The sequence below is a fragment of the Mauremys mutica genome, chromosome 5, assembly GCF_020497125.1.
Source record: "Mauremys mutica isolate MM-2020 ecotype Southern chromosome 5, ASM2049712v1, whole genome shotgun sequence".
Taxonomy (NCBI): domain Eukaryota; kingdom Metazoa; phylum Chordata; order Testudines; family Geoemydidae; genus Mauremys; species Mauremys mutica.
In genome coordinates, this window is record NC_059076.1 from 13422480 (window position 1) to 13447205 (window position 24726).

General features: G+C 50.3%; 1 protein-coding gene and 1 long non-coding RNA gene across 12 annotated transcripts in view; one reads left to right on the forward strand and one right to left on the reverse strand.

The window, feature by feature from the left end:
- The window catches only part of RBPMS (RNA binding protein, mRNA processing factor), a 144337-nt gene that overhangs the window by 83788 nt on the left and 35823 nt on the right, over positions 1 to 24726 (reverse strand). For all 9 annotated transcript variants that reach the window (XM_045017842.1, XM_045017841.1, XM_045017840.1 and 6 more), the window contains exons 3-4: positions 14130 to 14168; positions 12690 to 12752 (exon numbers count right to left, since the gene is read on the reverse strand). In XM_045017842.1, the coding sequence (XP_044873777.1) occupies positions 12690 to 12752; positions 14130 to 14168 (102 nt within the window). The remainder of the gene's footprint in view (positions 1 to 12689; positions 12753 to 14129; positions 14169 to 24726) is intronic.
- On the forward strand, positions 7278 to 9409 carry LOC123370922. Of its 3 annotated transcripts, none has more exons than XR_006579632.1 (3): positions 7278 to 7304; positions 8384 to 8557; positions 9053 to 9409. It is a non-coding gene; the product is annotated as an uncharacterized LOC123370922 (long non-coding RNA). The 3 variants fall into 3 exon arrangements; XR_006579630.1 differs by lacking the exon at positions 7278 to 7304 and adding an exon at positions 7562 to 7595; XR_006579631.1 differs by lacking the exon at positions 7278 to 7304 and adding an exon at positions 8049 to 8080.

The window sequence follows — 24726 nt, forward strand, 5'->3', positions numbered from 1 at the left end:
TACAAACATCTTGTTTGATCCTTTGACTGCAGCTGCCCATTGAGCAGAGGCCTCCATTGAGCAGTCTCCCCTTCCCTGAGTTGATACAGTGATACAGTGATACAGTAGACCCCTGTAAGGTCTACGAGCAGCTACTGGGGTTGGTCCTGGATGATTGGAAAAAGGCAAATGTAGTGCCCATCTTTAAAAAAGGGAAGAAAAGACTCAGAGGAACTACAGACCAGTCAGCCTCACCTCAGGCCCTGGAAAAATCATAGAGCAGGTCATCAAGGAATCCATTTTGAAGCACTTGGAGGAGAGGAAGGTGATCAGGAACAGTCAAAATGGATTCGCCAAGGGCAAGTCAGACCTGATAAACCCGATTGCCTTCTATGATGAGATAACTGGCTCGGTAGATATGGGGAAAGCGGTGGATGTGATATATCTTGACTTTAGCACAACTTTTGATACGGTCTCCCTCAGTATTCTTGCCAGCAAGTTAAAGAAGTCTGGATTAGATGAATGGATTATAAGGTGGATAGAAAGCTGACTAGATCGTCAGGCTGAATGGGTACTGATCAACAGCTCCATGTCTAGTTGGCAGCCGGTATCAAGCGGAGTGCCCCAGGGGTCAGTTTTGTTCAACATCTTCATTAATGATCTGGATGACGGGATGGATTGCACCCTCAGCAAGTTTGTGGATGACACTAAGATGAGGAGAGAGGTAGATAGCTCAGTGGTTTGAGCATAGGCCTGCTAAACCCGCGGTTGTGAGTTCAATCCTTGGGGGGACTTTTAGGAATCTGGGGCAAAAATCTATCTGGGGATTCGTCCTGCTTTGAGCAGAGGGTTGGACTAGATACCTCCTGATTCTATGATATGCTGGAGGGTAGGGATAGGGTCCAGAGTGACCTAGACAAATTGGGAGGATTGCGCCAAAAGAAATCTGATGAAATTCAACAAGGACAAGTGCAGAGTCCTGCTCTTATGATGGCAGAATCCCACGCCCTGCTACAGGCTGGGGACTGACTGTCTACGCAGCAGTTCTGCAGAAAAGGTCCTGAATGAACTTTGCAAGAGAGCAAGGTGGTAGCAAGTTGTAGGCAGGGGAACAGAGCTGGCAGGGGAATAGCTGCATGATTGTTTTCCCCCTAGACACAAGCATTGTGTTAGCTAGCATTTCCCATGAGTGCACAGCCATGAGGGGAATGAATCAGGGCAGACAATGAAGCAAGAGCAGATGCTTTAAAGAAGCCATAAACCTGATTTTGGAGGTGTCACTAGAACCAGTTTGTCAGGAGCTATTTATTGTTTAAGAAACTTACAAGGCTTGATCCTTGAGCTTTGGCCCCACATCTCCTACGAGGCGGTGACCTGGCTCTCCCCATTTAGGTAAGAATGGAGACATCCCAGCCCAAACTGGTGTCAGTTCTATGCTACCGCAATGTTCCTCCACTGTGTGCGGAGACTGAGTGGGCAGAGCTCAGCATTGCTGCCTGTGCTGCAGGACATGGGACACAGCTGCCCAGATCTGTCAGCCAGCTACATGCTCCTCTGCTAAGCAGCAGGAATTGCCTGGTCACAGGGCTATTCAGCGTTTGGGGAACGCTCGCCTACACCTGGAGGGTGCTGCTCTGCCCCTCGGACCAGCTCCTTCCACTCATGCCAGCCCCGCATATGCTGCCTGTGCAGCCATGCACACCTTCCTAAGGCCTCCGGGAAAATCACAGTCCTGTACCCCCTCTGTGTTCCTCTTTATCTTGAGGGAGATGGAGGATCAGGATGTGGCAAACAAACATCCTCCCTCCTAATCCTCCTGACATGACGTGCTGGGGGCCAGATCCAGCCCAGCTTGAGGTGGTTACAACTCCCATCCACCCCCACTACTTCTCCTCAGGCTCCGCTGTCGTCTCTCTCCCTTTCTGGTGTCACAGCCGACTGCAGTGCCGCACTGGATGACTAGCAACTTCCAGAGGTAAATAACAACCCCCTGCAATGCAGCAGGAATACCACAACGCACAACAAGCTGGCTTGTCCAGACAGACCTTGGGACAGGGCAAGGTCCCAGGGGTGCCTCTGGGTCACCACCCCATGCAGCGACCTTCACCATTCTCCCAGGCTCAAAAGGGCTAGGCTGAGCCAGCAACAGCGGAAGAGACCTCAAGGAACTCCTAGGCAGGTGGCACTCCTTAAGAACATAAGAACATAAGAAAGGCCGTACCGGGTCAGACCAGAGGTCCATCTAGCCCAGTATCTGTCTACCGACAGTGGCCAATGCCAGGTGCCCCTGAGGGAGTGAACCTAACAGGCAATGATCAAGTGATCTCTCTCCTGCCATCCATCTCCATCCTCTGACGAACAGAGGCTAGGGACACCATTCTTACCCATCCTGGCTAATAGCCATTTATGGACTTAGCCACCATGAATTTATCCAGTCCCCTTTTAAACATTGTTATAGTCCTAGCCTTCACAACCTCCTCAGGTAAGGAGTTCCACAAGTTGACTGTGCGCTGCGTGAAGAAGAACTTCCTTTTATTTGTTTTAAACCTGCTGCCTATTAATTTCATTTGGTGACCCCTAGTTCTTGTATTATGGGAATAAGTAAATAACTTTTCCTTATCCACTTTCTCAACATCACTCATGATTTTATATACCTCTATCATGTCCCCCCTTAGTCTTCTCTTTTCCAAACTGAAGAGTCCTAGCCTCTTTAATCTTTCCTCATATGGAACCCTCTCTAAACCCCTAATCATTTTAGTTGCTCTTTTCTGAACCTTTTCTAGTGCTAGAATATCTTTTTTTGAGGTGAGGAGACCACATCTGTACACAGTATTCGAGATGTGGGCGTACCATGGATTTATATAAGGGCAATAATATATTCTCAGTCTTATTCTCTATACCCTTTTTAATGATTCCTAACATCCTGTTTGCTTTTTTGACCGCCTCTGCACACTGCGTGGACATCTTCAGAGAACTATCCACGATAACTCCAAGATCTTTCTCCTGACTCGTTGTAGCTAAATTAGCCCCCATCATGTTGTATGTATAGTTGGGGTTATTTTTTCCAATATGCATTACTTTACATTTATCCACATTAAATTTCATTTGCCATTTTGTTGCCCAATCACTTAGTTTTGTGAGATCTTTTTGAAGTTCTTCACAATCTGCTTTTGTCTTAACTATCTTGAGCAGTTTAGTATCATCTGCAATCTACACTGAATCTACACTTCCTGAATCTACACTGACCCAACCCCCCAACGGCGGGTCAAAGTCCCTCTCGGCCTCCCTGGCAGCCATACCAAAATCACTGGGCGGACTGCAATGCTTCTGGTGACAGCCTTCCGGGAAGAAAGTAAAGCACCTGGTATCACACTTTCCAATTTCTCAGAGAGGGAAGAATAAATCCATCCACTCCTGGAGGGTCCCGCAGATGTGAAACAACACCTCCTGGCCAGTGGGATCAAAGGTTGCTCCTAGAGATAACGGGTTTCTCTGGGCCTGTTGCTAGGGAGGGATTGTCAGCCATAGGTAATACATCACTGGTCCAAAATTAGGTCTAAAAGCTGCCTGGCAAAGGGGATGGCTATCTGGGGTCAAGATGAAACGACAGTTCCTCCAGCAGCACCTACTCAATAACCCCCACCCCCGAAGGGGAGGTCGGAGGCTGGACAGCTGGCTCATGTCAAGCAAGAGGCCTCAGACAGGGCCTCCTGTTGTCCGTGGGTGGCAGGCACTGTACATTCCTGAAGGGAAACTTTAACCACCCCCTAAATAATGTTCCCCCCAAACACTCTTCACAGTGCTCTCTTCCCCAGCCGGGGAGAGCGGGATCCAGCTCACAAGTGATGGGGAGCACACAAGATCTCACCAAAGAAGCCTGTGCATTTATAGCTGCCTGCCTAGCACTTTGTGGGTTTGACAAAATTAGAATTTATCTTTTCAGCAAAGCAGGTGCACAAGTATTGTCTCTATAGACCGGTATACCTGCACACACAGTATCCTAGGCCAGTGGCTCTCAACCGTTCCAGATGACTGTACCCCTTCAGGAGTCTGAGTTGTCTTGGGTACCCCAAGTGTCCCCTCCCTTCAAAACGACTTGCTTACAGAATCAGACATAAAAATACAGACGTGTCACAGCGCGCTGTTACTGACACATTGCTGACTTTGTTACCATAGCGTTATCAAATAAAACAATCGGAATGTAAATATTGTACTTACATGGCAGTGTATCTTATAGAGGGCGGTATAAACAAGTCAGTGTCTGTAGGAAATGTTAGTTTGTACTGATTTCCATAGTGCTTTGTACGTAGCCTGTGGTAAAACTAGGCAAATATCTAGATGAGTTGCTGCACCCCCTGGAAGATCCCTGTGCGCCCCCAGGGTATGCACACCCCTGGTTGAGAGACACTGCTCTAGGCAGAGCTGGGAGTGATGCCCATAGCTAAGATTACCCAACACTTCTCATTATAACTCCCTCTTTCCAACAACACAGTCAGGGAGTTGGGAAGGAGCTGAGGTGTGTGTATCTCTGAGACAGGGTGTTGGATAGGAGCTGGGGCGTGTGTATCTCTGAGACAGGGTGTTGGATAGGAGCTGGGGTGTGTGTGTCTCTGAGACAGGGTGCTGGATAGGAGCTGGGGTGTGTATCTCTGAGACAGGGTGTTGGATAGGAGCTGGGGCGTGTGTGTCTCTGAGACAGGGTGCTGGATAGGAGCTGGGGTGTGTATCTCTGAGACAGGGTGTTGGATAGGAGCTGGGGCGTGTGTGTCTCTGAGACAGGGTGCTGGATAGGAGCTGGGGTGTGTATCTCTGAGACAGGGTGTTGGATAGGAGCTGGGGCGTGTGTGTCTCTGAGACAGGGTGCTGGATAGGAGCTGGGGCGTGTGTGTCTCTGAGACAGGGTGCTGGATAGGAGCTGGGGCGTGTGTGTCTCTGAGACAGGGTGCTGGATAGGAGCTGGAGCGTGTGTATCTCTGAGACAGGGTGCTGGATAGGAGTTGGGGCGTGTGTGTCTCTGAGACAGGGTGTTGGATAGGAGCTGGGGCGTGTCTATCTCTGAGACAGGGTGTTGGATAGGAGCTGGGGCGTGTGTGTCTCTGAGACAGGGTGTTGGATAGGAGTTGGGGCGTGTGTATCTCTGAGACAGGGTGCTGGATAGGAGCTGGGGCGTGTGTATCTCTGAGACAGGGTGCTGGATAGGAGCTGGGGCGTGTGTGTCTCTGAGACAGGGTGTTGGATAGGAGCTGGGGCGTGTGTGTCTCTGAGACAGGGTGCTGGATAGGAGCTGGGGCGTGTGTGTCTCTGAGACAGGGTGCTGGATAGGAGCTGGGGCGTGTGTGTCTCTGAGACAGGGTGCTGGATAGGAGCTGGTGCGTGTGTATCTCTGAGACAGGGTGCTGGATAGGAGTTGGGGCGTGTGTGTCTCTGAGACAGGGTGTTGGATAGGAGCTGGGGCGTGTGTATCTCTGAGACAGGGTGTTGGATAGGAGCTGGGGCGTGTGTGTCTCTGAGACAGGGTGTTGGATAGGAGCTGGGGCGTGTGTATCTCTGAGACAGGGTGCTGGATAGGAGCTGGGGCGTGTGTATCTCTGAGACAGGGTGCTGGATTCTGAGACAGGGTGTTGGATAGGAGCTGGGGCGTGTGTGTCTCTGAGACAGGGTGCTGGATAGGAGCTGGGGCGTGTGTATCTCTGAGACAGGGTGCTGGATAGGAGCTGGGGCGCGTGTATCTCTGAGACAGGGTGCTGGATAGGAGCTGGGGCACGTGTATCTCTGAGAGAGGGTGCTGGATAGGACCTGGGGTGTGTATCTCTGAGACAGGGTGTTGGATAGGACCTGGGGTGTGTATCTCTGAGACAGGGTGTTGGATAGGACCTGGGGTGTGTATCTCTGAGACAGGGTGTTGGCTAGGAGCAATGGGGGAGGAGTAGGAGACAGGGTGTTGGCTAGGAGCAATGGGGGAGGAGTAGGAGACAGGGTGTTGGCTAGGAGCAATGGGGGAGGAGTAGGAGACAGGGTGTTGGCTAGGAGCAATGGGGGAGGAGTAGGAGACAGGGTGTTGGCTAGGAGCAATGGGGGAGGAGTAGGAGACAGGGTGTTGGCTAGGAGCAATGGGGGAGGAGTAGGAGACAGGGTGTTGGATAGGAGCAATGGGGGAGGAGTAGGAGACAGGGTTTTGGATAGGAGCAATGGGGGAGGAGTAGGAGACAGGGTTTTGGATAGGAATGGGTGACATGGACTCATCTGGATATTGAGAGGGGGTTGGATAGGAGTAGAGATGGGGGATAGAAGCCGGGGCGGGGGGTGAATAGGAGCACAGAGGGTAGGAGGGTAGGAGACATGGGTGGGAGATAGGAGCTGGCGGTTGGAGGAGTCGGGAGGTGGGAGGGAGGAGTTGGCGGTTGGAGGGGGTGGGAGGGAGGAGCTGGCGCTGGTTGGACAGGAGCAGAGAGGGTGGGGATAGGAGATGGAGGTTGGAGAGGGTTGGGAGCTGGTGGTTGGAAGGGGGTGGGAGGGAGGAGCTGGCGCTGGTTGGACAGGAGCAGAGAGGGTGGGGATAGGAGGTGGAGGTTGGAGGGGGTTGGGAGGTGGGAGGTGGGAGCTGGTGGTTGCAAGGGGGTGGCGCTGGTTGAACAGGAGCAGAGAGGGTGGGGATAGGAGGAGGAGGTTGGAGGGGGTTGGGAGGTGGGCGGTGGGAGCTGGTGGTTGGAAGGAGCTGGCGCTGGTTGGACAGGAGCAGAGAGGGTGGGGATAGGAGGTGGAGGTTGGAGGGGGTTGGGAGGTGGGCGGTGGGAGCTGGTGGTTGGAAGGAGCTGGCGCTGGTTGGACAGGAGCAGAGAGGGTGGGGATAGGAGGTGGAGGTTGGAGGGGGTTGGGAGTGGGAGGTGGGAGCTGGTGGTTGGAAGGGGGTGGCGCTGGTTGGACAGGAGCAGAGAGGGTGGGGATAGGAGGTGGAGGTTGGAGGGGGTTGGGAGGTGGGCGGTGGGAGCTGGTGGTTGGAAGGGGGTGGCGCTGGTTGGACAGGAGCAGAGAGGGTGGGGATAGGAGGTGGAGGTTGGAGGGGGTTGGGAGGTGGGCGGTGGGAGCTGGTGGTTGGAAGGAGCTGGCGCTGGTTGGACAGGAGCAGAGAGGGTGGGGATAGGAGGTGGAGGTTGGAGGGGGTTGGGAGGTGGGCGGTGGGAGCTGGTGGTTGGAAGGAGCTGGCGCTGGTTGGACAGGAGCAGAGAGGGTGGGGATAGGAGGTGGAGGTTGGAGGGGGTTGGGAGGTGGGCGGTGGGAGCTGGTGGTTGGAAGGAGCTGGCGCTGGTTGGATAGGAGCAGAGAGGGTGGGGATAGGAGGAGGAGGTTGGAGGGGGTTGGGGGGTGGGCTGTGGGAGCTGGTGGGAGGAAGGAGCTGGCGCTGGTTGGACAGGAGCAGAGAGGGTGGGGATAGGAGGTGGAGGTTGGAGGGGGTTGGGAGGTGGGAGGTGGGAGCTGGTGGTTGGAAGGAGATGGCGCTGGTTGGACAGGAGCAGAGAGGGTGGGGATAGGAGGTGGAGGTTGGAGGGGGTTGGGAGGTGGGCGGTGGGAGCTGGTGGGAGGAAGGAGCTGGCGCTGGTTGGATAGGAGCAGAGAGGGTGGGGATAGGAGGTGGAGGTTGGAGGGGGTTGGGAGGTGGGCGGTGGGAGCTGGTGGTTAGAAGGAGCTGGAGCTGGTTGGACAGGAGCAGAGAGGGTGGGGATAGGAGGTGGAGGTTGGAGGGGGTTGGGGGGGCGGGGGTGGGAGCTGGTGGTTGGAAGGGGGTGGCGCTGGTTGGACAGGAGCAGAGAGGGTGGGGATAGGAGGTGGAGGTTGGAGGGGGTTGGGAGGTGGGCGGTGGGAGCTGGTGGTTGGAAGGGGGTGGCGCTGGTTGGAGAGGAGCAGAGAGGGTGGGGATAGGAGGTGGAGGTTGAAGGGGGTTGGGAGGTGGGCGGTGGGAGCTGGTGGTTGGAAGGAGCTGGCGCTGGTTGGACAGGAGCAGAGAGGGTGGGGAAAGGAGGAGGAGGTTGGAGGGGGTTGGGGGGTGGGCGGTGGGAGCTGGTGGGAGGAAGGATCTGGCGCTGGTTGGATAGGAGCAGAGAGGGTGGGGATAGGAGGTGGAGGTTGGAGGGGGTTGGGGGGTGGGCGGTGGGAGCTGGTGGTTAGAAGGAGCTGGCGCTGGTTGGACAGGAGCAGAGAGGGTGGGGATAGGAGGTGGAGGTTGGAGGGGGTTGGGAGGTGGGCGGTGGGAGCTGGTGGTTGGAAGGGGGTGGCGCTGGTTGGATAGGAGCAGAGAGGGTGGGGATAGGAGGAGGAGGTTGGAGGGGTCAGGTGCTGAAGAGGAGGGGGTTGCATGGGCATTTGGTAACTTGGGAGTTCTTGACTTTGCACTTCCCTGTGGTGTCAGCCTCCTGTTTGGGACGTACTCCTGGGTACGCTGTGTATAGACCCTGTGCTCACAGCATGGGCCAGATCTGCACCCACAGCGAGTTTACAGTCAGTGACGCTGAGGAGAGCTGTGGGCAATGTCAGCCTCCCTGCTCGCCTGACCCTAGGCTAGTGGGAGCCAAAAAAGCACCAGGTACAGCTCCCCTGGCATACCCTGGCACAGCCCCTTCACAGGCAGGGGAGGAGGAGGTGCTTGAAAGCAGCTGGGGGTTCCCCTCTATCAGGGCATTCCTCACTGCCCCAGAGCTGCTTTTCAGCTGCTGCTGGGGTCACACAAACACCTGGACTAGGCCAGAGTCTGGCCTAGCTATTAAAAAATCCCCGACAGAATCACGTTGAGATGGAGTACACGGTAGGACAAGTAATAGGGTTAATCTGCAGGAAGGGAGAGTTAGAAAGATTTCCCTAATATCAAACCTAACTAAAAGGCTAGTTAAGCTGTGGAACAGGCTTCCAAGGGAGGTTGTGGAAGCCCATCATTGGAGAACAGGCTGGACAAACACCTGGCAGGGATGGTCTGGGTTTACTTGGTCCCACCTCAGTGCAGGGGGGCTGGACTAGATGACTTGAGGTTCCTTCCAGCCCGACATTACTTTTCACGATTCTAATTAAAACAATTACATTACAGGGATGTTGTAATTATCCCAAAACCAAGCGTTCTGATCCCCGGAAATCTGCAGAGAAGGTTAAACTTAAAACACATCCAAACATGTGGCGGTAAGAAGTGCATCCAAACAACCTTCACTTTGCCCTGTGGTGGTTTATGGTCATTTTTGGCCACTGTGCTGTTGGAGGTAGAGAGTTGCGCTAGGAGGTGAATGAATACAAGCAGTGGCCATCTTTGCTAAGGCAGCCTGTGCCCTCAGCCCCACTTCGATGCTAGCCATTTTGAAAGAGGGAAGATCTTTGTGGAATTCTCCCTTATCTGTGAGTCTCTGCTGAAGAAGAAACTTTCAGTTTTGAAGAATAATAGCAAAAAAGACCAAGAATCCTAAAAATGAAACTATAAATATAGTCCATGCATAAGTTTGAATAGTCTGTGTTATTCTGTTACTAAGACCTTTAAGGACAAAAATAGGTTTGACAGACTTTTCTTAACGGAGTCATTTAAAATTCATTTTTAACGGATTATCTAATTACAGCTTTCATAGCTTCATAGATTCCATGGCCAGAAGGGACCATTGTGATCATCGAGTCTGACGTCCTGTATAACACAGGCCAGAGAACTTCCCAAAATAACTCCTAGAGCAGATCTGTTAGAAAAACATCCCATCTTGCGTTAAAACTTGCTAGTGATAGAGAATCCACCATGACCCTAGGTAAATTGTTCTAATAGTTAATTATCCTCACTGTCAAAAATGTCCACCTTGTTTCCACTCTGTATTGGTCTAGCTTCAACTTCCAGCCTTTGGATCGTGTTATCCCTTTCTCTGCTAGACTGAAGACCCATTAGTAAATATTTGGTCCTCAAGCAAATTTGGACCTTGCAAGGGAATTAAAACCAATAATAAACAGCTCTAGAGCCATATGAGTAAGAAGAAAACAGGGAAAGAATAAGTGGGACCTCTGAGCACTGAGGATGGGGTGGAGATTAAAGATTGTCCAGGCATGGCCCAACACCTAAACAAATACTTTGCCTGGGTTTTAAATAAGGGTAAAGAGGTGCTTAGGGATAGTGGCAGGGTGGCTAATGGAAATGAGGATATGGAGGTAGAAATGTCCATGGTGGAAGTCAAACTTAAACAGCTAAATGCAGAGATCCCCAATCTGCAGAGCGCCACTGAGCTCCACTCCTAGCCCCGGCCCTGCACCCGGGCCGGGGCTCTGGCTGCAGGCCGCAGCTGGCAGCCCTGTGCCTGGGGATCCCCGCTCCCAGGGGTCCCCTCCCAGCCCCAGCTATGGCCCCAATCTCAGCCCCCTTACTCCTGTCCGCATCCCTCCCTCCTAGAGCCGTGGCCCCAGGCTCCAGGGGAATGCAGAGAGGGGTAAGGGGCGGGGACACAAGGTGAAAAGTTTGGGGACCACTGTCTTAATGGGACTAAATCAGGGGGCCCAGATAATCTCCATCCAAGAATATTAAAGGAACGGGCACATGAAATTGCAAGACTAATAGCAAGGATTTTTAATGAATCTGTAAACTTGGGTGTCTTACCCTATGACTGGAGAATTGCTGATATAGTTCCTATTTTTAAGAAAGGAAAAAAGGTGATTTGGGAAACTACTGGCCTGTGCATTTGACCTCAATCGTATGCAAGGTCTTGGAACAAATTTTGAAAGAGAAAGTACTTAAGGACAGAGGTGAACGGTAATTGGGATAAAATACAACATGGGTTTACAAAAGGTAGATCATGTCAGACCAACCTGATCTTCTTTGAGGAGAAACTGATTTTTTAGACAAAGGAAATGCAGTAGCTCTAATCTACGTGGATGTCGGTAAGACATTTGATATAGTTCCATATGGAGAAGATGAGGATTCATGAGAGAACTGAAGGTAGATAAGGAACTGGTTAAAGGGGAGACTACAATCTGTCATACTGACAGGTGAACTGTCAGGCTAAAGTCTTGGGACCGATCTTATTTAACACGTTTATTACTGGCCTTAGCACAAAAAGTAGGAGTGTACTAATACAATTTGCGGATAACAAGAAGTTGGGAGGTATTGCCAATATGGAGGAGGAGCAGAATATCACACAAGGAGGTCTGGACAACCTTGTAAACAGGAGTAATAGAAATGGGCTGAAATTTAACAGTGCAAAGTGCAAGGTCATGCACTTAGGGACGAACAACAAGAGTTTTTGCTATAAGCTGGGGGTGTATCAGCTGGAAGGCACAGAGCAGGAGAAAGACCTGGGTATATTGGTTGTTCCCCTGGTTGACTATGAGCTGCCAATGTGAAGCAGCCGTGAAAGGCTAATGTGATCCTAGCATACATCAAGCGAAGATTTCCAGTGGAGAAGGGAAACTTAACAAAAAAAAGAATTCATCAGGGTCAGAGAGCAAACAAAAATAATTTCAAACCGAACAGTTAAAGTTTGGCAAAAGAATTAGCAACTAAAAATAAAGTATTATGATGGAAAATGTTAGGCAACATTAAGTTCAGACATCACAACTAGTCCCGCCCATAAGAACCTCTATGTGGGCTCAAATCCTCAGCTGGTGGAAATTGGCTTCAGTGGAGCTGCTCTGATTTAGAGCAGCCGAGGATCTGATTCGGTATGTCTCTGTGGTAGCATTGCTAAGTCTCTCAGGTGAGCTCCTGGAGTCAGCAGACAAAGTGTACTCCTGAGAACTCCACGAGTACAAATTCAACCCACTGGGCTTAGCTTTGGTTGTAGCCATTGCTTGAAAGAGCTGGACCTTGCTCAAACTGTGAGATTAATAGAGTAAATCTGATTCATAGCTCTGATGTAGCGTGCTCAGACTTTGAGCTTCTGGTATCAAGGGTCTCTTTGCAAGTTGCCCCCTGATTTGCAGAAAACTGAGATGATTGCAGAAGCCCTTGTCTTTCTGAAAAGAGACTGAGTCGAGTATATGCCAATAAAGTGAGGAATGTGGACAGCAAAGTATAAAAATGGGAAAGAGAGATGGACACTTAGGAAGTAGTGAGGAATGTTCAGTTAGCAGTTGATAAACAGCAGAGCAGGAAACACTTGGGAAAACGGGATATTTACAAATCAGCAGGGGCAGATGATATACATCCCCATGTTGAAGGAATTTAGAGAACTACTGGCAATCATTTGGGGAAAGTCCCTGAGAACTGGGGGAAATAGAAAAGGACAGGAGAAAAAATGTTGATCTTCCCCAGCACCCAAAAACTATGTGAATCAGTAAATCTAACTAAAATCCCTGGGAAAAGAATATAAATCTGTAAACCTGCACACCAGAGGAAAATGAAAACATGGGCAATAAGCAGCATGTTTATGAAGAGCAACCTGTGTACAATCAATCTCTTTGCTATTTTGGATACAGATATAAAATGGAAGAAGAGAATGCAATTAATATCTGCCCTTTGCTAAATGTTGGATACAGCATCTCAGTGCATCGTACGGGAGGAATTCCATGTTTTGTTTGCGCAACTCAGGAGCAACTTTCAGAGGGCTTAGCCATTAGTCTGCTGTCAAGGTGCTATCTCACCCCATGTATGTATAGAAGGAATGCACATCTGCAGTTCATTCCCTTGCCCATGCTGCCCCCCAGCCCTCCTCCACACACAGCGTGAACACATCAGCCAAAGGGAACTGTTGCTTAGAGCATCAGGCACTTACATTCAGCGCATTCTTAGCAGCTTCTGCTTCTGAGCGACTGTCAAAGCTGACAAACCCTACAGGCTGAGGAGAAAAGAGAAGAGAAGAGAGTCAGGGGATGACTCAGGGAAGGAGCAGCACCCTCGTCTCACAGATACAGGGACCCTGCTCACTACCACCCACCAAGGATACTTGGGACCTGTAGTCCTCAACAGTCATTGCCCTGTTTCAGAGCTGAGGGGAGCTGAGAACCACCCTGCAGATCTCCAAGGGTCATATCTGCTCAATGGGCTTCACTTTGGCCACCTCTGCTATAAAATCACAACCTCTGCTGCCTTCCCCACCTCCCTCTGGAAGGTCTAAGTGTGCAGCGGCTGGGATGAGTGTGGGGAGACATGGGGTGCACTGTGTACCCAAAGGCCTAGTACAGTGCAACTGAAACAGCACTGGCTTCCCCAGTTGGCTTCAACCATGTTCTTAAAGTGGAGCCTTCAGGGACCCTCCATCCTTCATCTAGGTCATGCTCCACTGTGGACAGCCACAAACTGGCCAGGGACTCCTGCCTCTTAGGCAAGGCTGAGAAGGGCTGTGCTGCGACTGAGCAGGAAAGATGTGTTCCGTGGCGACCACAGGACTCCTGCTCTCTTCCAGGTGCTTGGGGGAGAAGATGCGTCTGGAGTCTCCAGGATACTCCTGCATCCTTGCTTCCCTCCATTTTCCCTGCTGGGTAATCCCAGGGGAGCTGTGGCACAGAACTATGAGCTTTGCCCAGAGGATGCTGCTGCTGGGGCTGGGGCTATGTGTAGGGGGAAAGAGCTGAAGAACAGGCTGAGCGCAAGGCTCTCCCTGCGCTGGGCTGGATGCCGGGCTAAGCGATGCTCCCCGCGCTGGGCAGCTCTCCCCGCATGCAAGGGAAAAAATCCCGTTATCTGTGAGGCTGAACTTGAGCTCTTTTCCCGAAGGCTTGATTCCTCCTAGGAATGCAAATGAAAGGACAGGTACTGCCCTGAGCCGCTCGCCCCAGCTGGCCTGCACGCCTTCCATTACAGGATAAAGACGCTGCAATGCAACACTGCGGTGTGCTGGAGGGCGGGGCTGCTCGGCATGCCTCTCCCGAGCGTTTTAGATTCGATTCACGGGTCCGCTTGTCCCCAGAAAGCGCAGACTCGGCAGCATCTTCACGGAGAGCTCACAGGTCTGGGGCATAACACAGTGCTGCCTTCGCAGTACATACCCCACTGCTCATTCCTAAATTACCTCCGCTCCCTCCCCGCAAGAAATACAGGCTTCTGCTCCTTGCATTCAGCACAGCCAGCGGCGAGGCTGCAGGGAGGGTGGGGGCAAGGGAACATCCTGAATCTGGGCATGTGGTGAGGCCGCTAGGTGTGGTCATTTGCTGTTTCTAATCAGTTTACAGCTAATGACTGACACTGAGGTTCTGAGCACTGGTTAGGCTTCTACCTGTTTAGAGGTGAGTTTTATCAGAGAGCCTTCATAACCCTGCAGGAAAAGAGAAAAAGCATTGTTTAGTCAAGGCACTCGCCAGGTCATGGCGAACAGTCAGCACTTAGCGCTAAGAGGGCAAAAAGCGTAGGGCTCGGCGTTGTTTTTCACCGTTTTACAGGGCGCGCTGGCCCTTTAAGGCAGGCTACAGGCCTAGCAGAGTGCCACTAGCAGTGCCAGCCTAGAACAGAGCCATATGGACCATAGGCCAAGCAAGGCCTGCTGGGAAGGGAAGTTATACAGAGGCAGGGAGGAGCCAGGGGAATGGGCAGAGAAAGCCAGAGGCTGGGAGAGGCGCTCTGGATCTCACCATAGGTGGCTGGCAGGAGGCCTAGGAGGCCAGTTTCCAGTGCAGTTTCTGCAAAACCCCGGGGAAGGGTCCTTGGGGTGGGCAGAGAACTGGGCATATTCTGGGGATGGATCAGCCAGCTAATAATCCTTCCCAGGGTCAGAGCTCCCAGGATGGGGAGGGTGTGAGCTCCCCAACAGCTATAAAGGATACGGCACAGAGAATACCCCTTTGCTTTGCATAGAAACAGGGGTCGGGCACTAGCCCACGCTACAAAACAGTGCAAAAGGGCTGTGCAGCTCCCCAAAGTGAGGATTCCCCTGGCCCTGATTCACTCCCCCACAGCCTAGGGGATGTGTTGGGGGCTGCCCACAGGAGTGGGTAGTGACAGAACGTACCCCTGCGTTCACACCCTACACACAATTGTAATCATCTTTGTACAAAGTACAGCTTGTGAGGTATCATCTGAAAACTCATAATTTGCTCGTCAATATTGTCCTGGTAAAATGTGTAGCAACATTATCTGTGAAGTTATAAGATTCTACTGTACGGTGTTAACACATGTTCCAAACTGAGGCTGGCAAATAGGTCTGTCTCAAATAAAGGGATGAGTGCTGTGCTTAGTTTGCATTTAAGCAGTAAACAGGGTCATCAAGCAGGAAAGAGAGACAAAGGAACCTTACACCGGGGAGAAAAAAGCAGCAGGGAACATCCTTCCATATAGACCTTTTGTCTCCTGGTACCCAGCTGGAAATGTTTTCCAAAAGGGGGACTGAAAATATAAAAAGGAGGGGCAAAGCCCCTGCCCTCCCCCTGCCCAGCCCATTGCATTCAAGGCACTTGAAGCAACAAGACTAAGGAAGTATTTGTTGGATTTTGGGGAAAGGGTTTCCCTAAGAAGTTTGGTCAGTAAGACTGCCACAAGCATGTAGTGAGAAAACATTGAACAGTTTGTTAAGTTAGGCCAGGTCCACACTACAGACCTGCTGACTTAGCTACTGCCTCTCGGAGAGGGGGATTAACTACGCTGACAGTAGAAGCTCTCCCATCGGGGCAGTGGCGTCTTCCCTAAAGTGCTACAGTGGCGAGCTGCACCAGTGCAGCGGTAGCATTGTACGTGTAGATAATGCCTATGGGCTTATCTTTATTTTTTTTTGTAACCATTTCTGACTTTTATGTCTCATTACTTGCACTCAGTTAAAATCTCTCTTTGTAAATTAATAAACTAATTTTACTGTTTTATCTAATCCAATGTGTTTACATTGAAGTGTTTGGAAAACTCCATTTAGGGTGATAAGTTGTCTGCAAATTATTTCTACCAAAGAGATAACAGACTTGATATAAACTTGTACTGTCCAGGAGAGAGCTGGGCAGTCCAGGACATACACTTCTGGGGGAAATCTAAGACTGGGAGTGCGTTGGGGTCCCCCTTCAGTATAATCAAGGCTGGTAACAGCCAAGGCATGGCTGGCTGGGCCCCAGCACACACACAGACATAGCTGGGAGTGACTGATATGCTGGAGGCTGTTTTGAGCAGGCCAGGCTGGAGGCTACAGCGGCAAATTGTAAAGAACACACCAGATCACAGAGCAGAGGTGACACAGCCAGTGGCAGATTAATCACTGGGCCAACGGGGCCCGTGCCCAGGATCCCCGGCCAATTGGGGGGCCCTGGGAAAATAGGCGCCTCTATGCCCCGACCCACTCCATCCATTCGGCATTGCTGCCAGGAGCAGGGTTGGGGCATGAGAGCTTGTCCTGCTCCACCCGACACTCCTGCCTGGGAACAGGGTTGGGGCACAGGGGCTTGTCCCGCTCCACCTGGCGCTTGTGCGAGGGAGCGGGGTCGGGGCGCAGGTGCTTGTCCAGCTCACCCATGACAGAAGCGCCAGGCGGGCAGAGCAGGGCAAGTCCCCACACCCCAACCCACTCCCCGGCACAAGCGCTGAGCAGGCGGAGCAGGGAAAGCCCCCACATCCCGACCCCATTTCCCCAGCAGGAGCGTGAGAAGGGGAAGGGGCTGCAGACGGAAGGAGTGGGGAGGAGCCCCCCACTTGCTCTGGCCCGGGGCCCCACAAAATCATAATCCGCCTCTGGACACAGCTACTCATTAGTCTGGATCGTCCCCTAGTATGTCACAGGGGTGTTGCTTTAAATTATTGCAGGTGCTGAAGTGGTGTATAGCCACCTTTGTCCGCCACCTCAGAGCCTGTGCCAAGCCCAGCTTCGCCAAGCCCAAAGAGCCTAAGCTGTGGGATTCAGTGCCTACAACTGTTCTAGTTGCAAAAGCTGGAGCCGCCTGCCTGTGCCCAATTATTCCTTATAACTGGAAATGCGCATTTTGTGTGGTTCTAATTTAAGACCGAAGTGAAGTAAGAAACGAGAGAAAGCTTGTTAGGATTATCCCAGCATCTGGAATTCCACAGTAGTCCATAGTATTGCTGTGTGGATATTTGAAGTGTGATCCTCATGTGGCTAATAGGGTCCCATATTTTAAAAGAGACAATATCCCAGATTCAGTTCTTGAGGGGTTAAGAGACTCTGTGGGTCTGGAGAGGGTTAAAAGTGACATGGTCATGTGGCTAAATGTAAATCAATGCAGCATTTGGACCTCCCATGTCATCAGGCAGACTGAAATAGCTTCTCAGTCTTCTGCCAGGAAAAAATATTGCAACATCTTCTGCCATCATGTCTATGGGCAATGAATGAAATGATCAATGAAGTAGCCTTTCTTGGGGAAACTGATGATGCAACAGGCAAAACAAGACCCGACAGATTCCGCAGCACTGCTGAGCGACTGCTAGCTTTCACTGTGCCCCCTGTACAGAACTCAGCTCTTCGGGGAGTGACTCATACTTCATCATTTATTTACATGTCACCACTTTCTTTTCCCAAATTCCCAAGTGATTTGATTGTAAGCACTCATTATATGCAAAGGTTCACCAGATAGATTCTGGTGAGAGACCCAAGAGCCCTTACATGAGTTAGGAGCACAAGTTCCATTGCAAGTCAATGGGTCTTGCACGTTCAGCACTCTTAGGTGCTTTTGAAATATCCAACTCGGTGTGAATAAGTTTTTGCCTGTCACCTCCCCTACAGTGTGTCTGTTCCCTGAGCAGAGGAGTGCAGCTGTTAGAATCAGGGATCCAGTGAAAGTACTCAGGATTACAAAGCCAAAAGAGGCTTTCTGCAAATAGTGTGCAATATTCACGGACAATTTGCTATTCCTGCGAACATTCCTGCCAATAAACGAGGTTGCTGGTATAGCTGTGAAAGGGGAGCACAAAAGGACGGCAAACATAGGGTACATCTATACTGCCCGCTGGATCGGCGGGTAGTGCTCGATGTATTGGGGATCGATTTAGCGTGTCTCATCTAGATGTGATAAATCGATCCCCGAAACTACGCCTGTACTCCACCTCAGCAGGAGGAGCAAGCAGAGTCAACGGGGAAGCCGCGGTGGTCAACTCGCTGCCGTGAGGACGGCCAGGTAAGTCGAACTAAGATACTTCGACTTCAGCTATGCAAATAGCGTAGCTGAAGTTGCATATCTTAGTTCGAACCCCCTCCCCCCCAGCGTAGCCCGGGCTACAGCTGAAGCTCATTTGTTTAAAAATTCAGTCCAACGTTTGCAGCCATTGTTTTGCAGAATCCCCCAGCTCAGCAAAGCGTAGGGATTCTGACGGGGCTACTGGGTTCCACAGTCTGGCAAAGTATTTTAAATTATTAACGTTGTTATTAATTAGGAGCATTACAATAGCACCTTGGAGCCCTACTCCTGCACCAGGACCCCATTGTGGTAGGTGGCGCACAAATACATTCATGGACTTTCCTCAGCTTCGCAGTGACGCTTCAGCTGTTTTGTCTAAAACCAGACGCAAATCTGAATATTGAGTTTAAAATGTCAGTAAACAACGAGAGAGGGGTGTTTAACACTGTATTGGCTATATCCTAGTTTAATAAATTGCAAACAGGAAACATTAACTCAGATTTGGGATTCAAGAGAAACTCTCTGTGTCCATGGGCTCCAATATACGATGTGTGTCCTCCGCGTTACTTTGGGGAATTTAAGACTCCAGGAGTCTCCCACTTAACAAAATTCCCTCAGGGAGTGGAAAGTGGATGAAAGGCAATTTAAACAGGGATTCATTGGTTATACCATCAGTACAGGAAATGCTGTAGATAACACACACACAATTAGTGTGCATAAAAAGAGAGAGGGTCTTTCACAAATCTTTGCAGAGCACCCCCTTTAGGGGCTGAGTGGTAACCTTCATCCACATTCGTGGGAGTAATATTGTACCGCACAAACATACATTTTGTTGATAACTCATGAACTAGTGACCCTCCACCTATGCTGTTTTAGGATGTTGTCACCTAGGCACATGTACACAATTCAGTAATTTTTACAAAAATTTTAACATGAAAAACATTTTTTCTGTATCAAAAAAATGTGTGTGTTGCAAATGTGTTGCACTGTTATACTCTATTTTTAGTAGTTCCATGTACACATTTTCTTCTAGTGAGAGTATCTTATATTGTAATGGCAGTGACAATGGTTGCTGTATGCAGTCATCCTAATATAGAAGGTACTCCAGAGAGGTTGGTCCCTTCAAATCCAGGCTTGTCAGGTATCCTCAACACAGAGCAGACTGATGTTGGCTCTCTTTTCATAAATGTGACCTATTTTAGAACAATCTGATGAAACAAGCCAGACTATACCCAATAAGATGCATCCACATGACAGCAGAGAATAACTATCATTAGGGTTTGCTAAGCCACTCGGCCTGGTTTCCGAGGTTCCAAAGAAGGGCAAGTTGATAATAATGCTGTCAATGATGCATCATGTCTTGGTTTCAGTGGTAGCCGTGTTAGTCTGTAGCAGCAAAAAAACCAAGGAGTCCTTGTGGCACCTTAGGGTATGTCTACACTACAAAATGAGGTCGATTTTATACAGTCAATTGTGCCTGTCCACACTAAGTGCATTAAGTCGGCGGAGTGTGTCCTCACTACCATGGCTAGCATCGACTTACAGAGCGGTGCACTGTGGGTAGCTACCCCACAGTTCCTGCAGTCTCCGCCGCCCATTGGAATTCTGGGTTAAGCTCCCAATGCCTGATGGGGCAAAAACAGTGTCGCGGGTGGTTTTGGGTACATGTCGTCAGGCCCTTCTCCCTCCATGAAAGCAACAGCATACAATCGTTTCACGCCTTTTTTCCTGGTTTACCCATGCAGATGCCATACCATGGCAAACACGGAGCCTGCTCAGCTCACCGTACGTCTCCTGGGTGCTGCTGGCAGATGCAGTACAGCATTGCTACACAGCAGCAGCTCCTTGCCTTTGCGGCAGATGGTGCAGTAGAACTGATAGCTGTTGTATGTCTCCTGGGTGCTCCTGGCAGACCTCGGTGAGGTCGATCATGGGCGCCTGGACAGATATGGCTATCCTCCTCCTAGAGCACCGAATGGGAGCCAGAGACTCCAGGTCATTCTCTTCTTTAAGCTTCGTCTCATGGAGATTCAGTCCTGCCTGGAATATCATGCAAGCTGGAGGCTTCTGCCTCAGGCTGCTCTCCCAGCCGGCAGCACCACGTGGTTGCACCTACCCCAGCCTACCCCTTGCGCCCATGGCTCATGAAGCCTGGACAGTAGTAAGGAGCAGTTCAACTATAGGCTGAGCAAGTGCAGAATGGTGGTAGAATGTGCCTTTGGACGTTTAAGAGCTCGCTGGCGCTGTTTGCTGACTAGGTCAGACCTCAGCGCAACCAACATTCCCATTGTTATTGCTGCTTGCTGTGTGCTCCATAATATCTGAGAGAGTAAGGGGGAGACGTTTATGGCAGGGTGGGAGGTTGAGGCAAATCGCCTGGTGTCCGATTTTGAGCAGCCAGACACCAGGGCGATTAGAAGAGCACAGCAAGGCACGCTGCGCATCAGAGAGGCTTTAAAAACCAGTTTCATGACTGGCCAGGCTTCCGAGTGACAGTTGTGTGTGTTTCTCCTGGATGCAAACCCTCCCCCTTTGTTAATTTTAATTCCCTGTAAGCCAAACACCCTCCTCACTTCGAAATAAAGTCACTATTGTTTCAAAATCATGTGTTCTTTCTTTATTAATTTTAAAAAATGAGATAACAGACACGGTAGCCCTGGTGGGGTGCGGGAGGAGGGAAGGACAAGGCCACATTGCTTATTGTAGCCACACTAAAAATCAAACTGCTTGAATGACAGCCTGCTGTTGCTTGGGCCATCCTCTGGAGTGGAGTGGCTGGGTACCCAGAGCCTCCCCTCCCCCACCCCCCCGCATTCTTGGGCGTGTGGGTGAGGAGGCTATGGAACATGGGGAGGAGGATAGGCGGTTAGACAGTGGATGCAGCGCCAACAGACGCAGGTCTCTGCTCTTGTTGGTTTTCCTGCAGCTCCAACAGATGCTTCATCGTGTCCGTTTGCTCCCCCATTAGCCTCAGCATCGCTTAATTATTTCCAGGCCTCTGCCACTGAAGGCCTCCATGCATTAAGCTGGGCCCTATCAGTGCGGGAGGACAGCATGAACTTGGAAAACATGTCATCGTGAGTGCGTTTTTCTCACCTTCTAATCTGTGATAACCCCAGGGACAGAGATGAAGGGGGGAGCGTAGAAACATTCTACGCTCTATGATTCTGGGACGACTGCATGGTCACCTGTGCTGCTAAGTGCTGCTGAGTTCATCACGCTGAACAAACAGGAAATGAAATTCAAAAGTTCCAGAGGTTTTTCCTGTGTACCTGGTTAGTGCATCGGAGTTCAAAGTGCTGCCCAGAGCAGTAACAATGGAGCACTCTGGGATAGCTCCCAGAGGCCAATACCGTCGATTTGCGTCCACACTACCCCAAATTCGACCCAGCAAGGTTGATTTAGTGCTACTCTCCTCGCTGGGGAGGAGTACAGAAGTCGATTTTAAGAGCCCTTTAAGTCAACGGAACGTGGTTGTGTGGACAGATTCATATTAAAATCGACCTAACACGGCTAAATTCTACCTAACCCTATAGTGTAGACCAGGGCTTAGAGACTAACACGTTTATTTGGGCATAAGCTTTCATGGGCCAGAACCCACTTCATTAGATGCATGAAGTGAAAAACACAGGAGCAGGTACAAACACATGTAAGGATGGGGGTGCTCCACCAAGTACTAGGTCAGTCCAATGAGACAAATCAATTAACAGCAGGACACTAAGGGAGGAAAAACAACTCCTGAAGTAGCAAGAGAGTGGCCCATCACAGACAGCCGACAAGAAGGTGTGAGCAACAGCAGGGAGAAATCAGCACTGCGGAAATCAAGTTCAGGTCCTGCAATGACCCAACCACTCCCAGTCTTTATTCAGGCCTAGCCTGATGGCATCCAGTCCACAAATCAATTCCAGTTCTGCAGCTTCACGGCGGAGTCTGTCTTTGAAGCTCCTTCATTGAAGAACTGCCACTTTGACGTCCATCACTGAGTGACCAGAGGGACCAAAGAGCTCTCCCACTGGTCTCCGAATGCCACGATTCCCGATGTCAGACCCATGTCCATCCATTCCTCTGCCCAGAGACTGTCCAACCTGGCCAATGCACATGGCAGAGGGGCATAGCTGGCACACAATGGCACATACTACACCGGTAGATGCGCAGGTGAATGGTGCGGCTGATGTGGCCAGGTCCTACGATGGTGTCTCCCAAATAGACACGTGGACAGAGTTGGCACCGGGATCTTGCCTCAGGTGGAGGGGGCTATTTGCAAGCAAGGACTGGCCTGTCCCCCAAGGTCTGTGAGAGTGAGGGATTGCCCCCCAGGACAGGCCACAAATCCCCGATGACGACAAAAAAAGAAATAGTTTTCCCACATAATTCTCCACTACACTGATACTAAAAGTGGTGCTGATAACATGGACCATCTTGCAAGAATGCACTCCTGCAGGTGCAAGATAAATAAGTGGCCAATGGTTCTTTTCGTCAACATGCTTGACATTGCTGGCTTTGCAAATCTCATTGTTTGGATCAGTAACAATCCTGTTTGGCACCACACTTGACCAAGACAAAGAAAACGCCTTGTTCCGTATCAGTCTAGGAGAACAACTTGTAGGTGCACATATAAAGAGAAGAATCTTCTATAACCATCATCTCACCATGCCCATCAAAGCAGCACTCCTGTCCCCTGGCTACCACTGAAAACCAGCCACCACTGGAGCACCTGGCAAACTCAGCAGTGGATGCTGCCATACTTGACCAGAAGAACTGCAAACAACGTGGAGAACGCAGTGACTTTGTATGCACTGACCACTCCACATCAACGCTGATGTGTGAAAACTGTATATAGGCTTATGCTGAATGGGTCTCCTGCTAGTTCTTTCAATTTGCTCGTTAAATAAAGTGTTTTCACCTAAAACACTGAAGGATTGTTCTTGGTTTCTGAATACATTTGGGGTAAAAAATTTCCCCCATGACACCATTAATGTAACTTTTATCTCGACACTGGATGAATGTTTTAATAAAGGTGGAAAGGAAGAGAAAGAAAACCTGAAGGTAGCTTCCATCAGGATACTGGGCTCTCTTAATCCCGAGGGCCTTAGTACCATTGCAGTCCACTCCAGAGTCCACTGGGTCCCCAGTGCAAGTCAGTCTCTTTCCCCTTCTTAGCCCAGGGGATTCTTGTCCTACTTCTGCAAGGGCAGAGGCACTGCTGGCTGTCTAGGTGCTGGGGAACTCGACAGCCAGTTGCCTCCATCCCAGCGGAGTTCCCTCCTTTTAACTCCTCCTCCAGCCCTGGGTTGGTTTGCAGGTATGGAGGGCTGGGACTTTCCAGTCCAAAGCAGCTCCTTAACCCCTCCTGTGCTGGTGCAGGGTTTGATACCCCTGAAATGGAGGTATGGAGGACACAGCTGAGACCAAGTCAGTAGCTGCTCCTTCTCATGCAAAGTCTGAAAACCACGCATAGAAGGCAAGGATGGGCAGCGGCTGGGACCTTCTCACAATTTGGCAGGTTAGTTTCTTTTAGAACTCTTCCAACTAGAGTGAGGCTGAATATTTCCCTGTGGGACTGGGCTGGGTAGACGGAGGGGACTTGGGGTGAATAAGAGTAGTGAAGGGCATTGACTGGCAGCTGGACAGAGGGGGTAGGTGGGGAAAGGAATTGTTAGAGAGCTGGTGTGGAAATAGATTTCTTACTGCATGAAACTTAGCAAGATTGGAAGCAGGGACTTGAATCTGGGTCTCCCATATACTAGCTGAGTAGCCTGACTACAAGGCTATCCAAGGGTGGCCTTCTTGACCTCTTCTACTGGAGCTGTTATACAACATGGTATCAATATTTCATATTCACTGGGCAGAGAGAGAGACACACACTGACTTTACAGGCTGATGGTCAGGCCACTCATCTGGAATGTGAGAAACACAGGGAATTGACTCTCGGTCTACCACATGAGTGCCCTAACCATCAGCCTATGGAGCCAATCACTATCTTGCTTTCTCTGTCTCAATGACAATTTAATTATTCCTACGGAGTGGAACATCTCCAGCAGGAGAGATTGAGAGACCTGCCCCCAAATGGCCAACCACCTGGGGGTCAGTTCACTCACCTGGCATGAGGGAGAATGGCAGAGCAAGGACTTACCCTGTATCTCCGACATCCCAGATGAATGCCCACTGGGTTACTGGCTACTCTGCCCTGGAGGAAAATTCCTTCCCGACCCCAAATATGGTGATCAGCTAAACCCTGAGCATGTGGGCAAGACTCACCAGCCAGCACACAGGAAAGAATTCTCTGTAGTAACTCAGATCCCATCCCATCACAGACCACTGGGCATATTTACTGCTAATAGTCAAAGATCAATTAATTCCCAAAATTGGGCTATTTCATCATACCATCCCCTCCATAAACTTATCAAGCTTAGTCTTGAAGCCAGATATGTATTTTGCCCCCACTGCTCCCCTTGGAAGGCTGTTCCAGAACTTCACTCCTCTAATGGTTAGAAACCTTCATCTAATTTCAAGTCTAAACTTCCTGTTGGCCAGTTTATATCCATTTGTTCTTGTGTCCACATTGGTACTGAGCTTAAATAATTCCTTTCCCTCCCTAGTATTTATCCCTCTGACATATTTATAGAGAGCAATCATATCTCCCCTCAGCCTTCTTTTGGTTAGGCTCAAAAAGCCAAGCTCTTTCAGTCTCCTTTCATAAGACAGGTTTTCCATTTCTTGTCTCTTTCATCAACAGAAGTTGATCCAATAAACGATCAACTGTAACAACGTGGCATC